Below are 19,041 nucleotides of genomic sequence, written 5' to 3' on the forward strand. Positions count from 1 at the left end.
GAAGCAAACAGAACAACGAGACGGCAGCCAAATGTCCGTGAAGTGAATGGCGAGCAGGACGCTGACTGCCGTAATCAGGTTTGATTGGCAGCGTGGTCAGGGGTTCTAATCTGTCTTGGCCCTGCATTTGCATTTCTTAATTAAATGCCAAAACAATATGATCTTTAACTATCAACAACTCCCCCCAGGTTCCTGGGAAGAGAAAGGCAGCGGCGAGCAGCTGCTAAAGCGAGGCGGACAGCCGAAGCGGACAGCCGAGGCGCCGCGCGTCCGTTCATCCAAAGAGTCAGAGGCGAGGTAATCCCCCAGTCTGAGAGTTTAACAAGGAAGACGTGGCGATCAATGGAAGAGCAGAAATCTTTTTTTTTTTTTTCTCCCTCCTTTTCTTCAGGAAAAAGGAAAGGAAATGATCGGAACTGAAACAAAATGACGATAAACGCTATGGACGCAAAGGACAACATGTAGTTTATCAATGACTAATGAAACCATAAACCAGCACTGCATGGAAAAAAAAAAGACCAAAAACAAAGTGGTGAGTTAACTGACGTGATGAAGTGTGATTGCGCCTAAAAACTCCCCCAAAAACATCCGTTTCCTGAAGTAAAACGCCTTCATTCCCTTCACTATGATCTCACTTTTTCTGGGTCACCCCCCCTCCCCACACACCCACCGCCCAAAAAAAAAAAAAAAAAAAAAAAAGCAAAACGGCTAATAACATCACACATTACACCTGATCCATTGCCACGCATTAGTACCATGCTTTACATTCAGATTAGGGACATATCAAAGTGTGAAAAGTTTTGGGGGGATGAAAAAAAAAAAAGCAACAAAGAAAAAAAAAAGGCAAGGCCGGGTTATGTGTATGTATGGCTCTGGCCTTAATGAGGTTGTTGCTGGGAGTTTCTTTGTGTTTGCTGCTCTTTAGTCAAGCCGAGGGATGGCCTGGTGATCAGTCAGTCCTGAAAGCACACACAGGGCCGATTTGTCACCAGTGGCTGGCACTGGCAGCACGCGGCTCCTACAGCCGCATGATTTGTGAAACCAGGGGTTGTATTTAGTAGTCCCATTTAAAAGCATATTGGAGAACCGCTCCAGCTCTACACACGTGTGTGTGCGTGCGCTGTAAAGCGAGACGCTTGGTCAAAGCCCAACATGTTTGCTGCACTTGGGAGAAGCGGGTTTTTAGATGTGTGCTGGTGGTTTGCGTGTATGTGTGTGTGTGTGTGTGTTGGGTAGGGGGGGATGTTGGAAGCTTGTGAAACATGAGCCTCTCGTCTCATTAAAGGAGATGCTGTGTTTAAAGCAAAGCTTGTTGGCTCCTGCTGTAATATGTTTGCGAACATCAGCGGGAGCAAATAAACACATTTGCTCTGCTCAACTTTGGAGGAACAGAAATAAAAAATAAATAAGTAAATAAAAAAGAAATCTGCCTGCAACCAGACCGAATGATAGCAGTTTACACACCCACACGCACACACACACCAAAAAAAATAAAAAATCGCACAGAAAGAGAAACTAACGGCTCTCTTCCGACATGTATGCTTCAGCGGCGTACGTCTCGGAGAACGTGCACCTGCAGAAACTTCAGGAAGACAAAAAAAAAGGTTGAAAATCCCACAATTTACTCTATTCCCCGGATGCGTGTTAAACAGCTTAACACGTTTATTTGAACATGGCAAAGCTGTGAGGAGGTCTATCACGGGAATGGAGGGAGCTGAGCACAACATATGGTCAACATGCAGGGGGTACGGAGTACCGCCGGAACAGCCGTACTCCTCAACGACTGCGTATTTATAGCCTTGTGGTAACCTACATAAACTTCCAATTAGGATTATTTGTACAGCTGGCTAAATAATCTCTCTCACCTTATGCTGAGAGGAAGGTTGATGTAGAGGATTGTTTTCCCCCCCCTCTTTCTTTTATAATAAAGAATCCCACATTATTAACGCATTTTCATGTTATTTTTGGACCGCTGATATTCAGACATGAAGCAATAAGTGCACACAGACATACACAATGTCAAGTGTTTCACTTTGTAGCTTAATCAGTTCTATTCTGTTGTTGGCAGTTTAAAACAGATTAAAATAATGACGAGGAGGAGGATTACTTTTGCACCGTTCAGAGTTCTTTAAGAACAGGAATTTGCTGATAAAGACTCTCAACTTCATTTAAATCAGTGCCACATATAAGCACAACGACGCAGTCGGCGAATGTCATGAGCTTAAAGTAAAAGCTAGCCGCTTCACAAGATTCCTGACATATTTTGAGGAAACCACACAATTCATGTTTTCTTGTTTTCACAATTGAAGCAGATTTCACAGATTTCAAATTGCGTATTTAATATAATTTAATCAGTCCACACGTGACTAGTCTGTGGATTGAATGTTCAACCTACGGACTAGTCATGTGAAAATTTAGAACCACATACACAAGTTTGATTGACAGCGATAAGATCCTCCTCCTGCCTCTGATTGTTGTTTATGATCGGGAGCGGTGCATTTCTTCAGACAGTAATAATGGCACTGGGAGGAGGTAGAGGAGCTCAAACCTTTCTCAAATTGTCCATGTTACAGTCATTGACGAGGTGACGGTTTTGACAAATGTGTACGAAACATATTTCGCAGACATTATCATTACTTGAGTTTCTTCAGAGACTCAGTTTCAGTTCATTTAACGAAGCTCTGATCAGGACCCAAATCGATACCTGTGATCAGATCGGGACATCTCTGGATTAAAGGGACACTATTTTCTGACGTTCATAAACCCGTTAGTTTCATTTCTCTCTCACACTGGGTTGACTTTTAAATTCACCTGAGACAAATACAATCTAGGCAGCCTATAATATACAGATAATTTGTAGTTCACACTTGAGAGAGCGGCGCTCGCGGAACAAATCCCGGCTTTTGATGATTTGTTGCCATCTCAAATTAACAAAATGGCCTAAACTTTGGCAGCGGCTGCGGATGCAGTTCCTCCTGAGATGTTTCTGCAAGTTCTGCTTATGCATGTGAAAGCTTGTTTATTCGCAACCGCCGTCATGTGAGTGAAGGGCTTCTGAAGGAAGGAAGCCAACCGAGAAGTGTTTTAGCCACACCAAAACCGACTCTTGTCACTCACCCACAAATGTCACATTTGTACTCTCGCATCCCGAGATGCCTCTTCACGTGGTTCCGAGCGTCTCCCAGTTGAGCAGTGGCGAAGTTGCAGATCTTACACATGAAGGGCTTAGATCCTGCAAAGCAAATCAGACGCAACAATAAGAGGAAAAGAAAAAGAAAAAAAAAGAACCAGAGATTTTTTTTAAAAAAAGACATATGTCTCTAATTCAGCACCAATAAAAACTAGAGTCCCACTTCGAGTGCCAAGCAGCTTTTCTTTCACTCTCTATCTATCCTTGTCACTCTCCTTCATCTCCTACCGACTCTTTCTTTGCCTGTGGATGTGTAAATTGGATTCCAAAGGTCAGGGCGAATACGTAAATCAATTCTGGGTGCACTCGCTACCTCCCATTCCATCATTAAAGCACTAATCACTCTGGCGGGCTTCACAGGGAGGTTTCCTCCTAATTATTGTCATTAATAAGTCCGGAGGGCGGGGTAGCGTTTGAGAGAGTGGCAAAGCGTCTCTTCGCCATCCATCATTTAACCGCAGAGCAGTGAGGGCAGATGCCTGCACTATCTGTGTGATGCATGAACAGCCACCATCTCAACTTAAAGGGAGCATTCTACAAAAAAAAAAAAAAAGTCACCTTCTTTGAATTCAAGGGGATACATTTGGGTGTCTGATGTCAAGAAATTAGTCCGGTACGCTCCAAAAACATCTCCTTCAGTTAAAGTCTGCAGGGAAGTGTTTATCATTTATATGTAGTTGTGCTTGTAAGTTTGCGTAGCCTGGAAGAGTTTAAACTTTTCTGCTTTTCTACCAACATGACTCGGATCAAAAGCGCATTGTGAAAGAGAAGGTCCCTCCAGAACCTTCAGTTTAAAGAGCAAATCATTTTCAGTCTCCATCTTTGTTGTTAATTTTGATCCACTTCCCTGTAGTTTCTTAGGTCTCAAATGCTCCACCTCCGTGTTTCATAGTAGGAATGTAGCATTGTTAATCACAGACCTTGTTGATTAATCTCATACTGAAGCAGTTATGGCCGTAAAGTTCAGTCTTATCCCTCAACAAATTCTGAGGCTTGTCTTGTCACGTTTGTGTGTTTCCTGGTGACTCGACCGTCCGGCGCAGTCTTTCTTCATGTGCATCTTATAGTGTCTGTACTCAGACAGCCCTGTATGACGTTTGAAATTAATTTGTGGGGGTTTTCTTTTCATCCTAAACAATTTCTATGGCTGAAACTTTTGTTGCACAACCAGGCTGATGTTCAGTTTCAGAAGAATCCCCCCATTTTCCTCGTCTTAATAAAGGTTTGAGCACCGCTGATTGACATTTTCAATCTCTTGGAAATAATTTTATGCCCTTTTCAATTATGAAATAGTCATGCTACTGACACTGAATTTCTCATATTTCTTAAACGGAGACCAAATCATTGGAAACTGAGCATAACCCTTAGATTTAGGCATTTTTATGATTGTGACTACAATCTTACATACATTGCACTACAAAAATAAATAAACTGACATGCAACTATTTAAGAAGAACTGTATGAAATTGAAATGGGGAGGGCCAAAATGGTGACGTGTGTGGACGAATTGACCCAGAGGTGACAAAAACTTCAGCCTGAAGTAAACGTCCTAGTCCTCTTTACTGCATATAATGTGTGAAGCTTTCCATATCTTCATATAAAAACAATTTGTGAAATGAACTAATCCCTCCTGCATCAAAGCTCAGGGTGACGCTGTGTGAAGACCTTGGTTGTGCAGGGACAATAAAACTCTGTGTCGGAGGCTGGCACCACCACCACCAGCAGATGAACAAAACAAATCTCACATTATGAGGAGAATTAGAAAAACAACAACAAAGGTTGTTGTAAAGAAATTTAGCGATGAGACATCTCTGCTGTTTTCACATTTTGGAGGATTTTTCTAACAAGGATGCGAGAACTATGTTGATATTCCGCTGGAGAATATCAACACAATGCAGAAACCAGCCCAGTATTGCCCTCTAATAGTCTATAGCGAATAAATGTAAAACTTTTAAGTGAAATACTGAACTAAAAATTCTCTGTAAATTGTCTATAGGTGTCTTCCAACACCGCAGTGTATTCTCATTCTATTATATGCATCAAAATGGAAAACCTACACATAAGAGCTATGTCATTAGTGTAGCTACAAAAAGCCCTAATTACCATTTATTTTAGGCTAACTACACAGTGAATAATATTTGAATGAATAAAACCCCGGTAAACAAGTCATGGTTTCTTTCACTTAATTTCTGTATAAATCTTTGTTCATCATTTTATTCTTTTTGTGATTCATGTATTATTGTTTGTTTGTTTTAATAAAGCCTCGTCAATGGAGAATGTTTGTCTCAGCAACATTTTTTTTGACACTATAATAAGGTAAAACATGGTATGTTCTTACTGGATGTCCACTAATGACCGTTGTATCCAATGGAGTGAAATGTAAATATTTGAAAACTGAGGAAATGCACCGTATCTCAAGACTGGTATATTTAGAAAAAAATAAAATGCCTAAACCCAATATTATTGTAATTTATTTTGAACGTATTCATCATAAAGCCTCCCAAAAAAAACATAAATTAAGCATATGCGTACGACGAAGTCGAATGTAGAATTTGTTAGCAGGCTGAGCCGAATTTAGGCTGGCATGACACAGTGCGACACTTCACTCTAAGTGGCAGCCGGGTATGATATCCACGCATGCATCTTTGAGCAAACCCTCACCCTCTGCCAGCGAATATCCCAAGACGTTCTACAATATTTATTCCAGGGGCAGCTGCTGATTTGATTAAGCACTTTGTGTAGATTACTAATTCGTTCATACACGGTTCACTTGCTGTGAGCTGGAAGTACGACACATCGAATTTTACGCCAGTAACGAAGATTGAAAGGCAAGCTTGTGCTAACAAGGTCCATAAACACAAGGGACAAGAGAAAGAGGGTGTGTGGAGGGGAAGGGGGGCCCACATGGCCAGCCTCTTCATTTCACATATCTCTGCAGTACACCACACATATTTACATAGGTATAAACACAGGAGCTAATAAAGACAGGGAAAAACTTATTACAGCCCCAATTGTAGCTGCAGACTTCACACCCAAACAGCGAGAAATCACATACAACAATACCGCCGTCAACACCTAATAAAAAACAAAAAGACAGTCGCATGGGGTCACACCACACCCACCATCACACCTATACGGAGTTTCAGAGCCCCGCCTCGCAGCCAAGCTTTATGTTCCCAAAACACATTGGCCATGGAGAAAACATAAAGAGACAATCATCCTTTCTTCCCTTCTCACTCACACACTTTCAGACACATCCAACCTAAAGTTGAGAAGCGAGGGAGAGAGAGGGGGGGAGAGAAAGAGAGAGGCGTGTGGAGAGATGATTTGTCCAGATGGCTGGCTGAGCATGAAACATGGCAGAGTAGAAAGAGAGAGAGAGAGGGATGTACTGCCGCCTCCTCCACCCGCTTCCCCCCGTTCAAACATCTTATCACATTAATACTCCACCACTCTACTTAAACAGCCTCCCTGAAACTGAAATTGACCATCAATGCGGTGTCATGTTAAATTAATATTGCCATCCACACAGGGGCAATGTGGCTGCTTCACATCCCAGATGAGACAGAGAATGACTAATTCATTTCCTGAGAGGAGAGAGAAACCTCATGCAATGTTTCACCTCACATATCGTGATGTCTTAAGCTTTTTTTTTTTTTTTTTTTACATGCCACGCACTTTCTGCCGTAGCCTTCAGCTTTCGGGTTTGGAGGAAAATAAGAATAAAAACATGTCAATTTCACATGAATAAATGACTTTGTGCTCATGTTTGTTCCATTTCTCTTTGACACATGAGATTGCAAGATATCCGCATAAAGTTTATTTCAATCTCTTTGCCTTCCTTTCCATTACTTCAGCTTACAAATATCTTTTCTTTTTTTGCCACATAGAAATAAATGGATCTGAATTTTGGCACCAAGTCAGAAATATATTAAACATGATCCTTTATTGAAACGTTTCACCTGTCAGCACCAGAGTGTGAAAAGTGCACCCAGAGAAGCACTTCTGCCTGCGCGTCGCCACAAAGCTCCGTGGCACCTGTGAAAGGTTTCTGTACACAAAGCCGAGAATTTTTTTTTACATTTTTCTTTTTTAAACGTGGCAGCATTTTTGTAAAACAAAAAAAACAAAAAACGCATGAAGTATGTTAATACTGCACTTCCACAACTGACAAACATGACAATGGAAATTAAATAATGACGCAATGGAGCCTGAAATATTTTGACATGTGGAGAACTGTACGAGTGAACTGCACAGGCGTCCTCCACTTCCCTTTATGCAGCCTGGTAGCATGTTTTAACACATTCCCCCTGCTGCCGACAGTAACTTCGACAAATAAACTACTATAACATGTATACAGACGCAGATATTTAGATGGTAATAATATAGACTTTGTAAGATTCTCATTACAACAACTGAGTGTAAAAGAGGCACACCTTTTATTTGTGTCGCGTCGCAGACATTTTGCAATAAATTTGTCCAAGCAAAAGGAAGAGACCAATGGACCTCAACAACTCTAGTTCAGCATTGGGGAGCAGGTCCCAAGCTCTTCCACAGATTTCAAACATTATATGCAAATATAAACCGCGATAAAGTCCAAAAATTCTGCCATTCACCAAAGAGGAACAGGTTCTGTGTCCCATGGATGATGAAAAGAAAAGCGTCTTTCAAAGCGTAAGCTGAAGCTGATTGTTATGCTGCTTTACCCAGTGGTAAAGTAAATGAGCTCTCTTTGAACCAACTGCTTTCTTAAACTTGAGGAGAGGAGGCCAACACAGAAGAAGCTTGGCAGAAGGTGTAGACCTGACAAGGGGCAGGAGGAGAAAAGCTTTTTCTTTGGAGATAAAGGTTGTTGTCTCCTGGAATGATCTAAAGACTGCAAAATGATTGTAATTTTTCTTTTTTTCTAGATCTTTTGGCCCGTTTCAGTTTCTTGCCCGAGACAATTTTCTAAAGAGCCAAGCTGATTCGTGGTTCCTTCTCCAGTTCCTGTGTGAGATTTGATCTGACGTTTCTGAGTGACTCTTTGTCAACAGTTTGCCATTTTGCCCCTTTTGCCTTTTTGAGGCCCTTTTCATTTCCTTCCTCTGAATAACCCATTTGTTCATGTGCCTGTGAGTACTAGTTTACCTCTCTTTGCTGATAAGGATGTTCACGTATTGTAATAGTCATAAAACGCTAAGACTTGGTATGTTATCTAACTGAATTGTATGTTAATATTAAAAAATATAAATCTTCCATTCATTTTTGGCTCCAGTACTGATCTGATACAACTAACAGATCAGGAAGCCTGATTTACCAAAACACAAATTAAAATTGTGGTTTTAGAGTGGCTCAGCCAGAGTCTAGAACTAAATTCAACATAACATCTGGATTACTTGACAAGAAATGTCCCCGCAATGTGATACATTAGGAGAACTTTTACAAGGATGCTGGTAGACCCCTAAACATGATGAAAACAAACAATTAGCTTAAGTTTGTGACTGAGACACTATGATTTTGTTTTTTTTTTTTTTCCTTTTTTTTAGTTCAGATTGTTTTTGGTTGTTTTTTTCTTTTCAGTTAAGTTGCACAGCAGATGTGCAAAATTATAAACTTTTCTTTACTTATTTGCAGAAACAGTAAAGAAAAGTTGGAAAACCTGCTTATTTAAAAAATGATAATATCTTAGGCCATTTTTGATTTCTGCTTGATTGGCTTGTTGACGTTTCAAGAAACAGGGCATGTTTTCAATTTAACAGTTTATATATTGAGCAAATAGTGGCACCTACTCCTCATGCTGGTCACCAGCTTGGTCACACACTGCTGTGGGACACCGTGCTAATCTTCGAATAGCATTTGTTGCTTTTCAGCCAAAATAGTCATGTTGCTCAGTTTGGCAAAAACAGCTAGGAAGTGTTAGCAAAAGGTGTTGTAGCAACAAAGGGAATAAAATACAAGCCAGACAAAGGTTCCGTTACTTTACGGGCAAAGTACATGTGATTTTTTATTTTTTTAACATAAAAAGCTGACATATAAATCAGTGAAATCAGGAGTGTATATACTTTTAAGGGCCACTTTTTAAAAATATCCATACAAAAAAATTGCCATTGTTTTGGGTGGGGTTTTTTTGTTTTGTTTTTTTTATTAGTAATTCTGCTAACAACCCAAATCCCACCCTGTGTGTTAACTCCCATGCGTTGCATGTGTGCGCATTGCTTGAAGCCTCGGTCTGAGGTCAGACAGCTCGCTTTGGTGAAAAAGTGACCAATTTAGCTCGAAATGCTAATTCCAGCTCATTGGCAAAACGCAAGCCATGTGTACGGGTTTCCTTAAAGGGACAAATTGACAAATCTGTGTGCAGCCTCCTACCACCGTTCCCTGATTTCACTGATTAATCAAGTGAATAAAAACTAGGTCTTAATTAAAAGGATCCGGACGTGCTCCCTGCTCAGAAACTGGCAGAACCCCACCGTGCCGCTCTGCGGCCCCCGCGAACAAACTCTCAGAATGAATGGCCACACGTGAAAAGGTAAATAATTCACTGTAATGAGGGGATTTAGCAATAATAGCAACTGACATATGCTGTCACAACGAGGAGAAATAAGGCTCGTCTTCGAAACGGAAATCGCACATAAAAGTGGGGATTTAATCACCTAAGCAAGTCCACAGCTCTGTTGGATAAAAACAAAACAAACTGTTTATTTGAAACTTTAATGTGCCCTTGACTGGGTGCCATCTTTTGGGACCTCAGTGTCACTGCTTTCATTTTCTTAAGTAACACTAAGTAAGTGACCTCAAAACTCAAGAATTATGACACCGGGTAAAATTATGAATATGTGTAGGGTAACCATTAATATGAAGAGTGGAGAAGCTAAGCATTAATCATTGGGATTTAACCTCCAGTTTTCACAGCTTTAAGCCATTTGAGTTCAGCAGGAAGAAATCGGACTCTGGCACATGAGGAACAGTGATGTAGGATCTGTAAAATTAGATAAATTGTATTAATCTAGGACTACGGCATCATTTCCTCCGACACCCCCTTAAATTTAAGAACATTGCACTGGAATAAAATATGCTGATGCCCCTTGAATTTCTGGGCTGAATCCACACAAAATCAGTCTATAATTGTGAGGCAGTTATAGACTTGCAAATATAATTTGATTGCCAAGTCTTGCCGCAGATTCTCAATTGAATTTGGGTCTGGACTGTAGCTCCCACAAATTCTTAAATACATTTTGCTTGACGATCCTCTCAAGGCTGAAGTTATGCAAGTTGGTGGTGCACCTTTTCCTACCACAATGTTTCCTAAAATACTTTTCTTCCGCTCAGCTTCATTTTGATATGTTTGGATCCAGCAAGATGAACAACCAGCAATAATCTTTTATGGCGTACCCTCTTTGTGTAGGGTGTGTATGACCGTCTTCTGGACATGTGTCCAGTCTACTGACTTAAAGACCACTGAGAGGGTCAAGAAACCTTTAAAGGAATTTTGATTTAATTACCTGAGTAGGGTGACAACATCAGCTTCTAATATATTAATTATACATAATATTCTAATTTTCACAAGTTTTTATTATGTGAATGCCATAAGCATCAAAACTACAAAACATAACTGGGCGATTTTTCGCCCTTGATATTTATAAAATTTATGAGTTTCACCCTCTGAAAGGAGTAATAAAAAATATTTACCTTTATCATGATGATCACGTTTTGTTTTTTTTTTATTTTAGCTAGGCAGTTATACAAAAGGTAAAATCAATAGTCAAGACAAGCTTGGATAAATAGCCATCAGGTTAGCTGGTGAGTTAAAATACCCACTCAGGCCATCCACTGTCTCCAAGTGGAAACCTTCCTTACTTTATCTGACTCTAAAAGGAGGCTTCACACGCCCACAAAGACACATGTACACACACACACACACAGTAAACACATAGCACGGACTTCAATTAAAGTCCCATTAAAGTTTAGCCTGAAAGGGGGGATGGACTATGGGAGGCAGAGAGGGGCATTTATTGATGGCGCCCTCACATCTCGTTCCTGCATTAAGTTGATTTTAAAAGCAATTAATACACACGGTCAGGGAAAAGTAATGGAGCGCCCCGTGTTCTTAACCTGCCGGACGTCTCCCAGCCAAAGCCCTGACCAATGCAGCCCTGCTTTGCATTATAAATGACAAGATAAATCCTAATGGATTGAGGATAATCAGCTAGCCATGAAGGCTGACACACACTCGCCAGGCATACAACCCCTCTGTCTCTCTCTCACACACACATATATATATGCGCAAACATGGACATACAGACACCAGGGAAATTAAAGGCTTTGAATATGTCTGCATTGATTATTTTAAATTATTAGCCCACCTCTCTTTGGACCTCCAATGCTTTTAGCCTAAGCTTTAACACATTTACAGAGACTTATTGACTATAATTACAACTGAGTCTTGGTAATGGACACATCAATTATGAGTCGCACATGTCTCTGACCAAGCGTTGCTCAGGAAATCCCAATCTGGGGTCCATTAGCGTCTCTCCTGTTGGTTTGAAGCTCAATCAGTCTTTACCTTCACCTCCACAAAAAAAAAGAACTATTACCTGGCTGAAGTAGATAGTGGCCTTAACAATAGCCAAAGCACCCACTGAAGGAGTCTGTTTTGTCCTATTTAATGCTGTTGCATCTAAAAAACAAAGGCCTAATTGCTAGACTCTCACTAAAGGAGATTATTGTTTTGACGTATTCAGGAAAATGTGTCACATATAAGTGCTCACCAGACTTCCAAAGAGCAGCGTATGTAATCTGTTTCAGTTACAAGAGGTTTTAATAATGTATGCAGCTGCAAAGTAGTGAATTTGTAATAATGCATATGTAATGATGTTTTCAAATCAAGCAGCTAAACTATGTGGTACTACTAATAATGATATGCATGTTTTCACAACATGTTCAAAGTAGGAGAGCGAGTTGAAGATTCAGTGAGTGAGTGTGCAAAGGCGAGCTCACATACCAGTGTGGGTGCGAATGTGTGCCAGGAAGGCCATGGAGTTGCTGCTCTTGCACACCTTGCCGCAGTATTTACATACACTGCCCTGGTTCTCCTCGCGCTCGCGGTTGATCTGCTCCGTGTCCTCCAGCACGTACTTGTTGACCTCCCGCAGGAGCTCCTCGTGTTTCTCCTTGATGTGGACAAACAGGTCCTGCTCCGTCTCGAAGCGGTCGGTGCATTTCACGCACTTGAAGCTCGCGCCCCCCTCGGGAAGCTCCTCCACGCTGTTCTGCTCGTTGCGGAGATGGGCGGCGCTGGAGAGGTGCTGGTGCAGGTTGCTCTCGGTGTAGAAGGACTTGCCGCACACCAGGCAGTGGAAGTGCCTCTCTTTGGATGGGTGCTTCATTGAGATGTGGACGTTGAGGCCGCTCAGGCCGTCCGCCATGAAGCCGCAGTCCTCGCAGCGTATGCGAGAGCTGCTCCCTTTGGCTTCATCCCTAACCTTCACCTCCTTGGGTTTGAGCTTTCTCACATATGTGGAGCTGGGGGACAAGACGCTAGATATTGGCCCTCCAGGCAAAGATATGACAGGGGCCTCTCCTTCCAGTGCCATACTCTCTGCCAATGTTACCTCCTTGAAGGAAACAATACTTGCATCAAACGGAGGAGCTTTGGACATTTGCATATCAACAACCGCTACATCTTCCTTTGAAGTCTCCTCTCCTGCTTGTGCACACTCTAAATCCTGATTCTCTTCATGTGCAGACTCATCTAATGGAAGCTGAGGTACGGCTGAAGTCTGCTGCACAGTCATCTCTGCTGTCTGGTTGTTTGACTCTGGTTCGTTGTCAGCCGACGATGTATTAGTTGTCACTTGCATTTCATCTGCACCTCCAGTTCCACCAACCACAACACGAACAATCTCTGTCGTGACAGATGGCGCAGCTGGATCTTCCATTTCCACACACGGGCTGTCAATGTAACAAGATCCCGACCAATCTGAGGGGTTTGGATGTTCACAGCCAGTGCTGGAGTTCTGCCCAGGAGGCTCATTGATCTCTGTCCCTTTTAAAGGATGTTCTGAAGCTCTTTGTTCTTTGCTCTTTTGATGTTCCAGGTATTTCTGACTCTTTTGTTTATGCTTCTCTGTGCTAGCGTGACGATACATTTCCCTACTAGTAACGGCATAGTAGCTGCATGCTAGACAAATGTACTCAAAATCTTTGGTGTGCTTTCTCTTGACATGGAGATGGAGGGAGGGGATTGACTGGGCAATGAAATCACAAAGACTGCAAGCATTAACAGAGTCATACTTGCTTTTTTGCTGGCTCGTGTCAGACTCAGATTGGTCTTCATCTTTGTGGTCTCCAAGAAGTTCCCCATCCGGTTCTTGCTTTGCGTCAGCAGGCTGCGTGCCAGTAGCTGGTGTGCTAGTTGGCTCCAGCAACGGCACACTGGAGTCGGCCCTGGCCGGGCTCTTACTTGAACTCTCCTGTGCTCTTTTCACATGCTTCTTAGTAAAACAGTGACGATCCATATCTCCTTTGGTAACACAGCTGTAATTACACAAAGTGCAGCTGTAGCCATAATCTTTGCTGTGTTTGCGGCGAACATGAACACTGAGATTAGTGGCGTTTGACACAACCAAGCCACAGTATCCACAAGTAGTAGAAGACCCTTGTTTTGGTCTTCCTCTTTTCTTTCTTGGAGGTTCAAGCTCTGCATCTTCTTCCTCAGTCAGCACAGACTCGGCTGCCTCTGACAGCTCATCAGTTTTCTCTTGTTCTTCAGTCAAAGTAGTCCTCTCTTCTCCAGGAACCACCTGATCGAGGTGGCCCACAACTGCATCATCTCCTGCACAGTCTCTGCTAACCTTCTCAACGCACTGTTCAAATGAAGAAGCTTCTGAGATTTTCTTTACTTTCTGTTGCTCCAAATGGCCATCCGACGACAGGTGAGAACTCATCCACTCTGAAGTTGCTGCAAAGACGTTGCACACTTTGCAGCGGAACCACTCTAGGGTGGGGTGTTTATCGCGAGCGTGCCTTTCCAGTACTGCGGTGCTGCCCACCCTGAAATCACAGATTGGACATTTCAGCTGGAACCTGCTGAGAGCACGCTTTGGTGCCACTTTTGACGGTGAAGCCTTTTCAGTGCTGCAGCTCTCCGCGGCTTCCTCCGATTCGCCCACGTTCTCCTCCACCTCAACTAAAAAACACAGAGAGATATCCTTCTTTTAGTCTTTCTCAACAAGTACAGAGAAACATCATGGTCATCAGTATCCAATATTCATATTTAATTCACTTAAAAATGTAATTCACCTGTGCGGTTGAGGATGTAAATATTTTCGAGGATGAAATGTCAACTGTGGACAGGAGATAAGGGAATACTTACAAGTTAAAGGGACATCTTTGGCATGGTATCTCTGAATGTGGACATCAAGAGGAGCCTTGTCCCTAAATTCATGTCCACAGTAGTTGCAGGAATAAATGATCTTAGGCTTTGGGGTTCGCTTGCTCACTCTTCTCTCCTGAGCCATGTTGGTCTCTTCTTGGTCTAAATCTGGACTCTGGTTTTGTTCACCATCGTCTTCCTCTGTTTTAATGGTGGCTTGCTCTGGGACTTCACTGGCATTAAGATTATTTACCTTTTCTTCGTGAGGTTGAGGATTTTTTTCAATGACTTTCCCATGCTTTCTTGTATAATGAGTTTTCAGTGATCTCGGGTACATGGTTGAGAACCCACAAACTTTGCAAACGTTCTCCCCCCCCTCGCGTCCGCCGTCTGGCAATGGCCTCTCAGCACGTTCTTCCTCTGCCTTATCGAGTTCACCAGTGCTACCAGGGGAGACCCCTGTGGTTTTCTCCATCTCCATATCATCTGCCTGCACCCTCACAAAGTCGTTTTCAGCTGATTTGCTCTCAGCATCCCCCTCTCCTAATTCCAGGTTTTTTTCCATATCATTTCCTGTTATAGTTTCGCACAAATGTGAAATCCAGTGGTATCATCAAAACCGCATCAAAATCCTGAGAGAAAAAAAAAAAGAAATACACGTTTATATGCGGCATGTCCAAGTGTCTAGAATATATTACTGCATAACAGCTATAACCAACTCCAAGATCGGATGTAGCTCTCAGAATGAGTTTGTATGTAGGTTTCAACGTCCGATGACAATTGACTCCATAATTTCAGAAATTATATGTCTTTCTTTTAATAAGATCAATGTAAAACTTTTTTTTTTACATATTTCAGAATTACCGTGAATTACATATTAATTTCCTCCAAAAGACATTACTTTCATTTAAATATATAATTTCTGACTACTGTTTTGCATGTGCAATTTAAAAAAAACAACAACAACAAAAACTCACATTCCTTTTTGCATTGTTATTTAAAAATCTAATTTTTGTGGCCCGTGACTACTGTCATCTTCACAATTTTGGCCTGCATGGCAAAAAGTTTGGACACCACGGCCCAAGTTTATGTGAAGAGGTAAATCCGGTTCCACTCCGTCTGGCCAAACGTGAGTAAGTGTCGCCATCTAGTGTTAATAGACACGAACTGTTACTAAAAGCATGTTAACATTACAGCTTGTTGTTTCTAAGAATTAAAAGGTTTTATTATCATCTGAGAGACATATAAGTCACAAATCACCACTGTAGGTAATCCATCACAAGTCTGCATTCGTTTCAGCCTTTTTCAACTTTATCTCAGATTAAAACATTTTGGTAAAGTCTGGTTAGTTGCAGTAAATATGATTGGTAAATTTGATTGCTGAATATTCAACATCACATGTGATTTAAAAATTTAAAAAAATATTTACAAACCATAATTTTAAACGCAAACATGCAATCGTAATGATTGTTGTTACTTCTGAAAACATACTTCAAGGCAGGTTTTTATTTGGTTCTTAATTGAGTTATATTAATGATATAAATATTACAAATTCAATTATATATATATATATTTTTTTTTACAACCAGTTTATTTCAGGGGGCTAGTGGGGTGTGAAGGAAATGCTGGGGGAATTTATCCTCTGAAATGTTTGTTTTTTATTCCTATATAGTCAGACTGGATGAAGAGTATCCATGAAAATCAGTTTGCAAATCTTGATCCCAGTCTGTACTTTGACTGAGCCATCCTAAATACATGTGCTTTGATCTAGCTCTGGTTGGAAGTTTAGTGTCCTTCTCCTGCTGAAGTGAGCCTCTGCCACAGTCTCAGCCAGGTTTTCAAACAGATTTTTCTTACACAACTAGCTACATCAGACTTCTTAAGATTCTCCCAACAGAGCCATGGATTTCTGCAACTACCTACAGTTGTCTTCTCAGATTAATGCACACCTTAGCTGGCCTGTCAGTTAAATAAATAAACAGTCAGTGGTTTTGTCTCAGCCGGTTTGAAGTTATGCCATACTCTTTCCATTCTCGCAAACATGACGTGTTTTATAACTTCTTGCCGTTTGTTCACCAGTTGTCTCTAACAAACTCGGATGTTCACACTAAGATTAAATTACACCTAAGTGGACTACGTTGACTTATTAGTTGACAGGTTGCAGAGGCAGTGGTAGCACTGTTGCCTTCCAGCAAAAAGATCCTGAGTTCAATTCCCTGCCCAGGAGTTTACGCGTTCGCTTGTGTGCATGTGTGGGTTCGCTCCAGGTACTTTGGCTTCCTCCCAAAATATGACTGCTAGGTTAATTGGTCTTTCTAAATTCTCCCTGTGTGAGTTGCCCTGCAACAGACTGGTGAACCCTGCCTCTCGCCCAAAACGTTCGCTGGAGATAGGCACCAATAGCCCTCCCAACACAGTTCAAATGGCACTTCAATGAGCTTATGTATCCTAAGTGTTCACTTTTGTATTTTCAAATCTTTCACTATTTTGTCCACGTCCAAAATAAATCGGGTATGAACAGAAAACATGATTTTCTATAACTGTTGCATGCTATTTTAACAAGTCAAAGACTGAGGATTTAAAATTTATCTATTTATTTTTTCATTTCATTTCCTAATTTAACTTCTATATTTCCACTTTCTAAAGTGACCATCCAGCTGTTTTTCTTTTTCTAATTGTTAACATGAAACAAATGCATTGCACAGTCTGTGCTGCTGTCTTTACACATTTCCTCAACATGAAGTTGCTCTCCTGGCACCAAAATGGTGGGCTCACAAAGACTGGCCACACATCTTCATCTGACCAAAATGGTACATTTCCAATGAGTCCATTTGTGCTTAGAAGTTTAATTAAATTAATGCAACCTTTCTGCATCCACAAATATAAGAAAAATCTAAAAAAAAAAAAAAAAAAAAAACACAGCTTAACAAAACATTTCAAGAAAGCCGAGAAACTATAAAGCACAAGGACATCATTTTTATTTTGACGTTGAAACATCAGCCCCATTCACTGTGCGTGTGGAATAAAGGTGGAGGCGACAAAATCTTCGACAAAATCTCTTGGTTAAAGTGGATTTTCTGACGCCTGTCTGGATCATATTTCAGGAAAAGACCTAATTTTGCCCGAACGGAAAGTGAAAGGATTCGTTTTAGAACGACAGCTGCTATGAGAGGAGATGCAGATACAGATGTGTCCAACGTCTTACGTCCTTCGTATTTTACAAAACTACTTAAAAAATACCGCCAAGTTGTTTATTTTGGCGGCTGACTACATTAAGTTTGACTTTTTGCTTCCTCACTAGCCCGGCAACAGTAACGGAAAGTCGTGTTAAAGTTAGCCACAGATGACTATAAAGCACGATAAAACGTCCACACCAGAGAAAAACTATAAAAAACCATTCCGCAAGGTGAGCGACTTTTTTAAAAACCCATGTATTTGACGGTTCAATAGTTTATGTCCCCGTGTCAGAGTAAAATTGTGTAGCACTGCTGAAACTGGAGTCTACTGCTAACTTGCTAACTAGCAACACGTTCTTCTACTGTACTTTCAGACTCACAGCGCGTCCAATTAAATGCCTTCCTGGGCTATGTCAGCCAATCATAGCGGAGCTAAGGCGGGTCTAACAAGCTCGAACGTTTGGAAAACGACGGCAGCACAGAGGCCCAAAAAGGAGGCTAACGTCGACCTCTGAATTAGTCACCCATATAGTCTGAACAGCACGTTAAAACACTGTATATATATAAAGGTCGCCAATTTAAACGCAGCTTGAGTAAAAATATGGACTCAGTTGCATAAATCAAGCGGACTTACCCCTTGTTAGGTGAGTGTGTCCACGGTGCGCGCTTTTTTGCTGCTAGTCACAAATGGCGTACCGTAGCGTGAGCGGTGCGTCACAGGCGGCCTTGTTGTCCCCGGGTTTTTTCTACATCAGCTGGTGGACCACATGATTCATTTTAGCACCGTGGGAATATTGAATAAAGATGCCCGTTAAAACCTCTCAAAACAATTTAGCGCAAAAGGACTTTGCATTTTAACGTATAAATACATAGATTTTTTTAAATTGATCTATTTATTTTGCATTCTAAACCTATGCTTAACAGTTTTTTTTCTGTTGACAAACACCCATTAACTGTGTTCTAGCTAGATTTTAAGGTTTTTTTTTCTAAGAACATTTTGATTTTGACTTTCTGTCTGCCAAAATGCACACCTATTACTGTATTAATTAAACCTTGTTCTCAAAGATTTAGAGCATGATAAATACAATGAGCAACAACAACCCAGGACATTTTTTTGTCATTCACTTGGAATTCAATAAAATTTACAATACCTTCTTTGTCATCCATTAGATGGACCAAAAATATCTATTTTTCTTTTCTATCCATTTCTTTTCATTATTATTTTTTTTAATAAATGATGTATTATTCCATAGTGTAGCACAAAATGATATATCATATCATAGTAATGCCAAAACATGTAAACTTTGAAATTTGAAGAA

At 41.0% G+C, this 19,041-nt stretch overlaps 1 protein-coding gene across 1 annotated transcript in view; it reads right to left on the minus strand.

Annotated features, from left to right (window-relative positions):
* Positions 1 to 18,455, minus strand: part of znf407 (zinc finger protein 407) — a 179,549-nt gene extending 161,094 nt beyond the window's left edge. The window contains exons 1-4 of the mRNA XM_055042037.1: positions 18,357 to 18,455; positions 14,547 to 15,178; positions 12,174 to 14,360; positions 3,118 to 3,232 (exon numbers count right to left, since the gene is read on the minus strand). Coding sequence (XP_054898012.1) covers positions 3,118 to 3,232; positions 12,174 to 14,360; positions 14,547 to 15,111 — 2,867 coding nt within the window. The 5' untranslated portion in view covers positions 15,112 to 15,178; positions 18,357 to 18,455. The remainder of the gene's footprint in view (positions 1 to 3,117; positions 3,233 to 12,173; positions 14,361 to 14,546; positions 15,179 to 18,356) is intronic.
* Between the last annotated feature and the right edge of the window lie 586 nt (positions 18,456 to 19,041).

This window comes from Poeciliopsis prolifica, unplaced genomic scaffold (assembly GCF_027474105.1).
Source record: "Poeciliopsis prolifica strain line A6 unplaced genomic scaffold, Auburn_PproV2 SCAFFOLD017, whole genome shotgun sequence".
NCBI classification, from domain to species: domain Eukaryota; kingdom Metazoa; phylum Chordata; class Actinopteri; order Cyprinodontiformes; family Poeciliidae; genus Poeciliopsis; species Poeciliopsis prolifica.